The following is a 12,862-nucleotide window of genomic DNA, read 5'->3' on the forward strand; positions in this document are numbered from 1 at the left end:
TCAAGTTTAAGATTTTCAATTTGTACTTGAGCTTGAGATTTGGAAAAAGATGATTCATTTTTAAAATATCAAGTTCATTTTCTAATTTGGAAATAGATTTCTTAAGAACTTTATTTTTTGAAATTTGGGAATGCAAAGTATTACACAATTCATCATAAGATATGTTTCCACTATCACTACTAGATGAACTATGAGAAGGGTCTGAATTTACCTCATCGTCATGGGAGAGTGCCATGAAGAATAGATCATCTTTATTTGCTTCATTTTCACTTGAGCTCTTGCTTGAAGAGCTTGATGCATCCCAAGCGGCTACAAGCCCTTTGTTCTTCTTCCAATCATTCTTCTTTCCTTTATACTTTGAGGGTGATGACTTGAGAAGTGGACACTTCGATCTTTTGTGCCCCGTCTTCTTACAATTGTAACATCTTATTCCACTTTCTAAGTCACTTTCTTTTTCTTTTTATCTTTCTTGTGCTTCTTTCTCCATAAGCTTTTGAATTTGCTTAATGCTTCTTCTTCATCACTATCCGCTTCACTTGAGAAAGATGAGTCCGCCTTGGAGGCTTTGAGTGCTAGAGACCTACTCCCTTTTTCTTTTGGCTTCTTCTCCTCTTGTCGGCTAGTGAGGAGCATCTCATGAGGGGTAAGAGATCCTAAAAGCTCCTCCATAATGAGCTTATAGAGATCCTTCAATTCTTGTACGGCGGTAACCTTTGGATCCGAATGTGGAGGAAGTGACCTAAGCAACTTACCCACAAGCTCATCATTAGGATAAGATTTACTAAGATTAGCTAATTCATTTGTAATTTTAGAAAATCGGGTAAAAATTTTGGAAATACTTTCATTTAAATTCATTTAAAACATTTCATATTTGCTCTTTAACAAGTTTACTTTGGAATCCTTGACTTGAAATGTTCCCTCATGGGTAATGGCAAGAGTATCCCAAATAATCTTGGCGGAATAAAAAAGAGCTACCCTATTAAACTCCTCCGTACATAAGGCACAAAATAAAGAATTAATAGCTTTGTAATTCAAGTTTGCTTGCCTTTTCTCAACAACATTCCATTCTTCAAATGGCTTGGAAGGCAAAGTATATCCATTGTAAACAAAATGCCAAAGCTCCACATCTATCGAAAGAAGATAGATGCGCATCCTTGTCATCCAATGTCTATAGTTTGACCCATCAAAGAAAGGAGGTGTAATTGTGGAATTGCTTTTCGGAAGTCCGGTTCCAATGTTTGTCATTTCACAAATAGAAAAGTTGCCAACGATCTTTCCCTTGTTACATTTAGAAAAATCTTACCAAAGTTTAAAAAATCCAAATTAAGAGCCAAGGCTCTGATACCAAGTGAAATTCCAACGATGGGCAATGGTAACTTAGGAGGAGGGAGATTAGGTTAATTGTAAAAACATATTTTTACCCTTTTAAAAACTTTTAACCCAATTAAAAATTAAGAGATCAAAAAATAATTTTATCAACTAAGTTAAATCTAAAGTGCAAATTCAAATAAAAGAACAAGAGTCAAGAAAGAATGCACCCGAGATTTAAAGTGGTTCGGTCCTCAAACACGAGGCCTACTCCACTCCACCAATCAAACACGTTGATGGCTTCACTATGTTGATCTTCTTAACCTTGGCGAAGACCGGTGCCAATTACAATCTCTAATAGCTTTAACCTTGGTGGCAATCCTCACCATAGAGAGAGGGCTTCGCTTCTCTGAACACTCGCCCAAATACACGGTTTATCAAGAAAGAAAGAACAAAGAAAAAATCACTTCCAAAGGGTTACAATCTTGAAGAAGATGTACAAATGAGAGCCTATGATCCAAATCCTAAATCTAGAGGATGAGAGGCATAAATGAGTTTGATTCACTCTTAGGATGTTCCAATAATGTTTTAGAGTGTTAGGATTGATGTGTGTGAAGTTTAGAACTCACATATATATAGAAAACCCAAAATATGACTGTTTGGGGGCATAGTCGTAACTCTGGGAAAACCACTCGACATAGTGTTCTCGGAGTTTCGAGAGACTTTCTTGGAGTTCCGAGAATTTCTCTCGGAGTTCCGGGAATACAAATAGAAGATGAAAAATGTTACTAGACCATTTCTCGGAGCTCCAAGAACTTCCTCGGAGTTCCGAGAAGCCTATTTCCAGCAGATTTTCAAGTGTGAAATGCTGATTTGTTTTGGGCTTCAAGGGTTTCCAATTCTATACTTAGATGGGATTGTTATGAGGGTTCCAAAGTGTTGGAACACCACAAGGACAATCACTTGAACATGTTAGTCCATTTAGTGGTGTGTGATTACTTCATTTATGCTTCTCAAAAACCTAAACTAGGATTGAATCAATACAATCTAAAAAAGACTTAAAATGGTCTTCACTTTGCAATGCTTCAAGTCTTCTTGCTTCTTTGATCGCCAATGACTTTGGCCTTCCGAATGTGGTCCAATTAGAGCTTCTTGGCCTCAATCCAAGCAACCTTGATATAAAACAATCATGATCAACAACTTAAGACAATCAAACACATTAGTGACATAAAATCACTTGAGTTTAGAATCATCAAAAGAAGAGGGGAATGCCAAGGTGGGAACCATTGGGCTTACACTGTTCTTCATTGTATTGAGGGTCTTCGATTCGACCCGTTAAGAAAGGCGAATCAAGATTGTGAAGAGGGCTTATGCTTCGGCCTTTGAGAAAGGAGAAGCTTGATTGTAATCGTGGGTCTACGATTCGACCCGTTAACAAAAGTGAATCCGGTGCGAAGAGAGTTTGTTCCCTTGGAGGTGGAGAAGGTGTTTGTACGGCTAGGAGATTCGGCTATTGTGGAATCTCAACATTAGTGGAGTACTTAATGAGATAAACTTGGAAGAGTATAGTAGGTCTTGTTGATAGATCGAACCACGATAAAAATTTCTTGTTCCTTGTGGTGTGCTTCTTCTCCTTTCATTGCACTTGGTGATTGGTAATATCTGAACCTTCATTTATGTTTATGCTTAATTGAACAAGGTTAGATTCAAACTTGTAATGCTTTTCAAAATCCTAATTAAACCTATAATTGCTAATTGTTAAATTAGTTTTAACATTACACTTAATAAGGCAAAATTTTTAAATTAACCAATTCACCCCCCTCCACCTCTTGGGTTGCCCTATTAGGATTTCAGTAAGCAATCTCATTGTCGTACGCATTCTATCTTGCTTATGGTTCAGTAACCAAGTGATTGAGATAAGTCACTCCACATCTCGTGCATGTAGGCAAGATAGATGCTAGTTGTGTACAGGAGGAGGTGTCTAACCTCAACCCCAACAAGGAACTACTAAGGTCTGGAAAGAACCGGAATCTCATATCTCCTTGCTCCCTAGGATCTGTGAATCCATGAGCATGAGTTTATTACCTTGCTACCTAAGAACAAATACATGTTAATAACAACATACGACATATATTTAAATTTTAGTACCCATAAATGTCATGAAAAATAAACTTTTATTGATTAACGTGCGAAATATACTGGGTTTTAGGGAACCAACTCTAATAGTCTCCCACTTGCCCTCAAAGCCAATTTATGCATATATCTTAGACCCATCCCCTCAACATGCATGTTAAACACTTTTTGATTAAGAGGCTTGGTAAAAGGGTCTGCAACGTTATCCGCTGAAGTAACCTTTGCAATAACCACATCTCCTCTGTCAATGATTTCGTGTATCACATGATACTTTCGAAGTACATGCTTGGACTTCTGATGAGACCTCGGTTCCTTTGCTTGAGCAATCGCTCCGTTGTTGCCACAATACAGCATAATGGGTCTCTCTATAGAGGGTACGACTCCAAGGTCGTGCAAAAACTTTTGCAGTCATACTACCTCCTTCGTTGGTTCGCTCGCAGCGATATACTCAGCCTCAATCGTGGCATCTGCTATGGTGTCTTGCTTGCAACTTCTCCAAGACACTGCCCCATTCGCTAAGCTGAACACAAAACCTAATGATAATTCCATGTCATCAACGTCAAACTGAAAGTCTACATCGGTAAAACCATAAACGACCAACTTGTCTGCACCGTAAACGAAACAAAAATGTTTAGTAATCCTAAGATACTTGAAAATACGTTTAATTGTTGTCCAATGCTCCATACCTGGGTCCGACTCATATTTGCTAACCACACTTACAGAGTGACAAACATCTGGTCTTGTACTTAACATAGTATACATATGACTTCCCACAGCCAAAACGTATGGAATGTTGTTCTTAACCTGCTTATCCTCAGGTGTCTTGGGAGACATCTTCTTGGATAGCCTGATTATATGCCTCAAAGGAACTAATCCCTTCTTGAAATCTGTCATGTTGTACCTTGCCAATATCTTATCTACGTAAGTTTATTGTAATAGCCCAAGCTTCCTATTCTTACGGTCCCTAAATAATTTAAGTCCTAGAATGTATGAAGCTTCTACCAAATCTTTCATAGCAAACTTGCTTGAAAGCCATAACTTTGTACTTGATAACATTCCTACAGCATTCCCAATGAGTAGGATGTCATCTACATATAGAACCAATAATGTTACCGCACTCCCACTGACTTTCTTGTAAACACAAACCTCATCCACGTTTTGATAGAAGCCAAACTCTTTGACTGCTTGATCAAAACGAAGGTTTCAACTACATAAAGAATCATAGGGTCCATCCATTTTCCCGCATCGATGTCTAACATAGCCTCTTTGTAGTGAAGGGGATCTGTATCTTCTGTGTTCGCTTCACCCAAGTAGAAAGTCTATCGGGTTGTTTGACCTCCCTACTACTACATAGAAGTGTTGGAATATGTTTATGGGTACTTTCTCAACTTTCTCATATCTCTCCACTAGATTTTTGGGGTTGCTCTTCTAAGGCAATCATATCCTTTCAGCTTGCATCTTGAATGAACTCTTCTTCTAAGAATGTGGCATTCCGGCTTACAAAATAATTTTACACGCCCGGGTTATAAAACATATAACCATTCGTTTCTTTAGGATATCCAATAAAGAGACACCTAATGGTTCGTGCCTCCAACTTTTCAACACCTATCTTTTTAACATGGGCAGGACAACCCCATATCCTCATATGATTCAATGTGGGTTTTCTGACCGTCCATATCTCATATAGAGTCCTTGGTACTGATTTAGTTGGTACTCGATTAAGGATGTAGAGCGTCGTTTCTAGGGCGAATCCCCATAGAAACATAGGTGCTTGTGCAAAGCTCATCATAGATTGAATCATGTTTAACAATGTTCGATTTCTCCTTTCTGACACACCGTTTAACTCTGGTGTTGCAAGTGGAGTCCATTGAGAAACTATTCAATTTTCTATTAAGTAGTCCTTAAACTCATTAGAGAGGTATTCTCCTCCCCTGTCGGCGCGAAGTATCTTAATCTTCTTATTTAACTGGTTTTCTACTTCACTCTTGAACTCTTTGAACTTTTCAAAGGTCTCAGACTTACGTCGCATTTGGTACAGGTAACTGTACCTTGAATGGTCATCTGCGAAAGTCACGTAGTTCACAAACCCTCCTCTCGCAGGATGAGAAAGAGGACCACATACATCAGTATGTATTAGTTCCAATATAGTTAAGCTTCTTCCACTCTTACCCTTGAAGGGAATTTTAGTCATTTTGCCTTGGAGACATGGCTCACAAGTTGGAAAGGGTTCCACTTGGATTTAATCCAATGGACCATCTTTCACTAACCTTATGATCCGCTCTAGGCCAATGTGACCTAATCAAAGATGCTAAAGGTGTGTTGGAATATTCTCAACATTACTTATGTCCTCAAAGGCGTTAATTAAGTATAACCCATGACTCATTGTATCTTCCACAATCAAGGAATTTTCCTTTTTAATAAAAACAGAACTTTTATTAAAATTAGTAGAATATTCATCGTCAAATAACTTTGAAACTGAAATTAAATTCCTTCTTATTAAAGGTACATAGAGAGAATCCTTTAATATTAGATAACTGCCTGAGAACGTCAAAACGTAGTCTCCTACAACTTGGACCGCAACTGTTGCTTTAGTTTCAACCTGTAGGGTGAGCTCGCCCTTAATCAACCTTTTAATTTTTCTGAACCCTTGCAAAACATTGCAGATGTGTGAGGTTGCACCTGTGTCAACACACCAGGAAAATAAAAGACCAATCATATTGGTTTTAGCAGTAAAAACTTAAAACATATCTGAGATAGGCTTGTTGCCCTGCTTGGTGGCTAGATAGCTCCTGCAGTTCCGCTTCCAATGTCCAGTCTTTCCACAATGGAAGCAACCGTCGTTGCCTTTGGTTGACTTCTACTTTTTAAAGTTCTTCTTATTCTTTACCACTAGCATGTTCTTCTTACAGCCTTGGCTTTTTGCTCTTCGTTTTTCTTTACCTTTCGGCTTAGGTGTTGAGGGTCCATTACCCTCTGCTAGGAACTGTAAGCCAAATGGTTCCCACCTTGGCATTACCTTTTATTTTGATGATTCCAAACACAAGTTGATTTGTGCTGTTTTCTAATATGTTTGATGTTTCAAAGTGCATGTATTAGAAATCAAGAAATCAAACACCAAAGTCATGGAAGCATGGATCGTGGCATGAACCAATTGAAGACATCTCATTGGAAGGCAAAGGAATTCGAAGGCTTGGAGAAATCAAGGAGACATCTTGAAGAGCCAAAGAATCAAAGAGAAGATCCATGGAACTAACCAAGACATGAAGAGCTTCAAAGTTGAAGATTTGTTTGTAATTGTCTTGTGTTAGAATGTAAGTCTAATCCCACTTAGACATCCAATTTAGAGGCACAAGTAATTGAGTTTCAAAGGCCTTAAAATTATTTGAAATTAATTTGAAAATATATTTGAAAGCATAGGGAAAAACCCAAAGACCTTGGCCCAAAAGCCCCTCAAGTTTTAAAGTAAAAATGGAATTTTTACCAGGGCCGGTCGACAGGGGTTTACCAGGCGACCGCAGAAGCAAATCTGGAAATCTAGACTTGGCTTTCAATAGTGGCCCGGTCGACCGAGGGTGTTTCGGTAGACCGCGGATGTGTTTCTGAAAATCCAGAAACAATACAGTAATGTCGAGCCGATCAACCGCCAATAGCCGGGCGACCGCGGATAAAAATCTGGACAAAAATAAATATGTCCAGGTTGCTCTCCCTGGACGACCGCCATGGCCCAGTCGACCGCTGCGGTTTGAAATTTGAAAATAAAAAGATGACCCAGATAAGGGCGGGCTACCACTGTGGCCCGATCGACCGCGACGGCCTGGCAATGTAGCCGTTGCAGCCTGCAGGGCTTGACTTTTTCAACCCAGTTTTTTACCTTTTTGCCTTCAAACGGTCATATTTTCAAATGAGCTATATATACTTCATCCAAGACCTTTTAGAAAATAACTCTCCCATTCCTAAACATGTTTTAATCTTTGTGAAGTGTTATTAACACCTTTGTGCCTCATTTGGGATATATCTAAAGGGATTAGATCTAGAGCTTCAATTTGTACATCTTTTGAGCAAGTTTTATTTGTATAAGCTTGAGAGCTTCATCTACCCTTGAAGACAGTTTTGTATTTTCATTTTCTTTTACATCTTTGTATATTCGGCGAGTGCGAAGGGACACGGAGCCATCCTAAGAGCGAGTGTTGGAGACGCGGAGCTTTCTCCGGTTCGTGGCGAGTCTTGGGAGGCGTAGCCGAACCAAGTTGTAATTGGGTTGATTCCTCGCCATTAAAGGAATCCATAGTAGAGCCATCAACGGCTATGTTGGTGGAGTGGAGTAGGTCCGAGGTTGGGACCTAACCACTTAAAAATCTCGGTGCACTCTTTCTCTCTCACTCTATTTACTTTTGTGTTGTGCATTGGATTTTTACTTTGTGGGCTTGATTATTTATTTGCCATTTGATTTCTCTTCCGCATTTATTTTTGGCAAGAATTTTTTAATACCCAATTCACCTCCCCTCTTGGGTTGCCATCACCCCTTGGATTTCACTTGGTATCAGAGCTCAATGCTCTTATCTAGGAATTTTTGAATTGTCAAAAATTTAAAAGAGAAAAGATTTTTTGGCATCCCTTGGATTTTCATCTTAGCCAATCAATTTTAGATCCACCTATCTTTGATGAAAATAATTTTAACAAATAGAAAATTCGTATGAGTTTCTTTTGAGAATCCTTAAATTATGATATCTTGGGTGTGCTTGAAAATGATTTATCTTTTTCTAAAAGGAAAAGGGGGAAAATTGATTCCAAATGGCTTGATTTGAATGCTAAAGCTTTAATCGTCATTTGTTGCTCGTTGTCTCCTCATGTATTTGAGAAAGTTTTAAAATGTAAAAATGTTCATGAAATTTGGACTAAACTTGAAAATATCTATAAATCTCATGATTGTCAATTTGCATTTGTAAATTCTAATGCATCTCATGTACATGATTGTGTTGTGAATCCTAATGTGCATTCAAAGTCTTTTGATTGAAAGATTTCAAGATTTCAATTTCCAACATGCAAAAAGAAATTGATTCTTTAAAAATAAAAATTGATAATTTTTCGCTCAAAAATGATGCTTTGAATCAAAACTTGATAAGTGCTAATTTTGATTTGATTCAAAGATACAATTCATTTGAGGAAGAAAATGAAAAATTGGTTTTTGAAAACCATGATTTGCAAGAAGAGAAGAAAACGCTTGAAAATCATAAATCATCTTGTGAGTTTACATGTCCTTCTACATGTTGTGCTAAATGCAATTTTTGTGGTAAAATAGGACATTATAAAAATGAATGTGTGTTTAGAACTTTACCTAAAACTAAAGTGATTTGGATTGAAAAGAACACTTTGGGTAAATCTAAACCATTTGGAACCAAATGGTGTGGGTTCCAAAGGCCCCAATCTAGTTTTCTATGCTTTTGCATTAGATTATGGGCTTGTGCTTTAACTTGAATATCTTTATGATTTTTATAGTTTGTGCCAATGGTTCTCGTCTAGATTGTTATATCTATACCTTGGCAATGTGTTTAGATGATCCCCTCATATATTCTATTTGTATTTCAAATAGGGGGAAATTTGATTTTAGGGAAGCTTGAAATTGTGTTATCTTTCAAAACCCCATTTATGTATCTAAACCCTCCATGTTTTGAATTTTATTTTTAAATAGGGGGAGTTTTAGATTGTTTCATTCCTTGACAAAGGGGGAGTTTTATTTGTATATCTTATACCCTTATGCTTAAACTCTCACCCCATCCTTTTTTGTTGATGACAAGGGGGAGAAGTATTAGGTTTAATGTGCTTAGATGTGGCAATCACCTTGTGTGTTGTCATCAATAAAAATGGGGAAAATGTAAGCCAAATGGTTCCCACCTTTGCATTACCTTCTTGTTTTGATGATTCCAAACACAAGTTGATTTGTGTTGTTTATCTAATATGTTTGATGTTTCAAAGTGCATGTATTGGAAATCAAGAAATCAAACACCAAAGTCATGGAAGCATGGATCGTGGCATGAACCAATTGAAAACATCTCATTGAAGCCAAAGGAATTCGAAGGCTTGGAGAAATCAATGAGACATCTTGAAGAGCTAAAGAATCAAAGAGAAGATCCATGGAAGTGACCAAGACATGAAGAGCTTCAAAGTTGAAGATTTGTTTGTAATTGTCTTGTTTTAGAATGTAACTCTAATCCCACTTAGACATCCATTTTAGAGGCACAAGTAATTGAGTTTCAAAGTCCTTAAAAATTATTTGAAATTAATTTGAAAATATATTTGAAAGCATAGGGAAAAGCCCAAAGACCTTGGCCCAAAATCCCCTGAAGTTTTAAAGTTAAAATGGAATTTTTACCAGGGCCGGTCGACCGGGGTTTACCAGGCGACCGCGAAAGCAAGTCTGGAAATCCAGACTTGGCTTTCAATAGTAGGCCGGTCGACCGAGGGTGTTTCGGTCGATCGCGGATGTGTTTCTGGAAATCCAGAAACAATCCAGTAAGGTCGAGCTGGTCGACCGCCAATGGCCGGGTGACTGCGGATAGAAATCTGGACAAAAATAAATATGTCCAGATTGCTCTCCGTGGACGACCGCCATAGCCCGGTCGACCGCTGCGGTTTGAAATTTGAAAATAAAAAGATGAACCCGATAAGGGCGGGCGACCGTTGTGGCTCAGTTGACCATGTTTTAATCTTTGCGAAGAGTGATTAACACCCTTGTGCCTCATTTGGGATATATCTAAAAGGAGTAGATCTAGAGCTTCAATTTGTACATCTTTTGAGCAAGTTTTATTTGTATAAGCTTGAGAGCTTCATCCACCCTTGAAGAGGGTTTTGTATTTTTATTTTCTTTTACATCTCTGTATATTCGGCTAGTACGAAGGGACGCCGAGCCATCCCAAGAGCGAGTGTTGGAGGCGCAGAGCTTTCTCTGGTTCGTGGAAAGTCTTACGAGGCATAGCCGAACCAAGTTGTAATTGGATTGATTCCTCGCCATTAAAGGAATCCATAGTGAAGCTATCAACTGTTTTGTTGGTGGAGTGGAGTAGGTCCGAGGTTGGGACCGAACCACTTAAAAATCTCGGTGCACCCTTTCTCTCTCACTCTATTTACTTTTGTGTTGTGCATTAGATTTTTACTTTGTGGGCTTGATTGTTTATTTGCCATTTGATTTTGCTTCCGCATTTGTTTTTGGCAAGAATTTTTTAATACCCAATTCACCCCCCCTCTTGGGTTGCCATCACCCCTGGGATTTCAGGAAGGCTCTTTTCTTATTACTCTTTTGCAGATCCTCAGTTGTCTGAAGTTGATTCATCAGCTCTGTTAAGGTCATTTCCATTTTGTTCATGTGGTAGGCCATAACAAACTCTTTGAATGCCCACATAGGGAATACATGACAATGTCAATCTGCATTTCGGCATCCATGATGGCCCCCAAGAAGTCGAGCTCGTTTAGATAGTCCATCATTTTTAGCATGTGGTCCCTAACTGGGGTTCCCTCTACCATCTTGGTGGATATTAGGCCTCTAATCGCCAACAACATAGCTGTGCGATGTTGCTATCCAAACAATTCTTTAATAGTAAGCATTATATTCGAAGCTGCTGCCATTCCAATATGTTGCTGCTGCAGCACATTGGACATAGAGCCAAGGATGTAACACTTTGCCATCTCATTGTCCTCAAGCCACTTAGACTTTCTATCGTGGTATGCTTGAGGCGCATCGAGACCAGGTAGTTCAGTCTCATCAGTGGTAAGAACCCAATAAATTTTAGCAGTTGTGAGCGCTAGCATTGGGTCCAATTTTCAATCGAGGTAATTTGGACCAGTTAACTTATTTTCATCTAGGATCTTAGCTAATGGGTTGAATGAAGCCATGGTATCTGTGCGCAAAGGAAAGATGTATAATTAGTAAAACTACCATTTAGTTAATTTCATGACATATCCATCGGATCTGGGATTTTGGTCTACAACGGAACCGCCCATTGGAGGTCTCATTCACAGGCTCCTCAACCTCGTGAATCAGGAGAAATGTATAATTTCTTCAATGGGCATCGTAAACTTATTCAACAACTTTGAATAAGTGGATTCATCTAATCCTATGAGATCCAATTTATGTTCGGCCTCCAAGCATTGCCGTATGTATATCCTTTGGGTGTTAATACCCTTTGGTTGGTTAAGTTATACCCACCGCCTGGAAAACTATGCAAATCTACAATGGCTTCTGCTTTGGCATGTGACCAATCTATCATGCACATTCTCCTTCTCCTAGTAGGAATCTAATGGTTACTCTAGTCAAGAAACATGATCGACTTCTACTTTGGCATGTGACCGTCCTATTTCCTAGACTAGCTAACGGTTAGATGGCTATGGAAGGTCACAAGGTCTTGTCCTTTCGACTGAACCCCGTTTATCAACTTAATATTATTAAGAGGGTTATTTAATATGGGAGTAATGATTATCATTATGTATGTTTGATTAGGCAACCATTGCATAAAAGAAAAACATACATAGCAAACCTAACCATGACATCCATCATATGAAAAGGAAACAAACAAACTATGGAAATATACACACACCATCCATAAAACCTAATTTGGCATCTTGGATCATAGGGATTCTTCACTTAACCTTACTTGAATAAGGGAATCCTTACAACACTATATTGCAAAATTGAGGGTGAATTATGGGCAACTTTGTGCAACAGCATAAAGAGAATTTCGCTGACCTCAAAGCAAATTCCCAAAGGAGTGTAATCAAATTTGCCTCATTATATGAAAAATAATAACATCATCAACATCAGCAAGTGCGTCCCTCTTTGGTTGGATCAAATCCGCCTCAATCTGCCAGTCAATCTAGAGCATTCTTATGCCGCAGTATCCACGATCCAGCGATTGAGTTCCAAGAGAATGATTTCATCCTCAATTGGTCTTGGCAAAAAATATAAACTACCCTAGTGTCCTACACTAACCTAGGTAATCTATACATCATCATCAATCACCATAGGAAACGAGTCGTCCGCCCAATTGCCCAGAGGGAGTACATTAGAAACTGAAATTATTAAATTACAACGCTGACTTTAATATTACAAACCATAATATAAACCATCAGATCACAACATCAATAGAAAAATCATGCATCCCATGCATGAGGTAAGGTCCAATCTCCCTTTTGCCCATCTTTCACCAATAGCAATCAATTCACACAAAAATTAGGTTAATTCAATTTTGATTAACACATAACCATCCTGATTTTAATTAGAAATATCATAAAACACTTTTATATAGTCTAATAAATCAGCGTAAAAAATTTTGCATGAAAACAAGATCGTTTGATTTTAGAAAAAAACAAAATTGTTCCATATCGGGAACACAATCCGGATAACATGATCTTTCGAGTAACTTTTAGTGGG

At 38.3% G+C, this 12,862-nt stretch overlaps 1 protein-coding gene across 1 annotated transcript; it reads right to left on the reverse strand.

Moving 5' to 3' along the window:
- Window positions 1-3,849: 3,849 nt before the first annotated feature.
- Window positions 3,850-4,335, reverse strand: LOC143857068 (secreted RxLR effector protein 161-like). Its single transcript, XM_077367340.1, has 2 exons — window positions 4,128-4,335; window positions 3,850-4,046 (listed from the first exon to the last, which is right to left on the reverse strand). The coding sequence occupies exons 1-2, from the start codon at window positions 4,333-4,335 to the stop codon at window positions 3,850-3,852; spliced, it is 405 nt and encodes a 134-aa protein (XP_077223455.1).
- Window positions 4,336-12,862: the final 8,527 nt, after the last annotated feature.

The sequence above is a fragment of the Tasmannia lanceolata genome, unplaced genomic scaffold (genome assembly GCF_043159265.1).
Source record: "Tasmannia lanceolata isolate RefF3 unplaced genomic scaffold, GAP_Taslan_0.1 ptg000024l, whole genome shotgun sequence".
NCBI lineage: Eukaryota > Viridiplantae > Streptophyta > Magnoliopsida > Canellales > Winteraceae > Tasmannia > Tasmannia lanceolata.

What these genes read in the sequence shown, in the direction of transcription:
- LOC143857068 (XM_077367340.1), bottom strand. Translation starts at nt 4,335, where the DNA reads ATGACAGATTTCAAGAAGGGATTAGTTCCTTTGAGGCATATAATCAGG. An exon ending in CAAATATGAGTCGGACCCAG is followed by an intron (nt 4,047 to 4,127) that starts GTATGGAGCATT and finishes TTTACGGTGCAG; the next exon opens with ACAAGTTGGTCGTTTATGGT.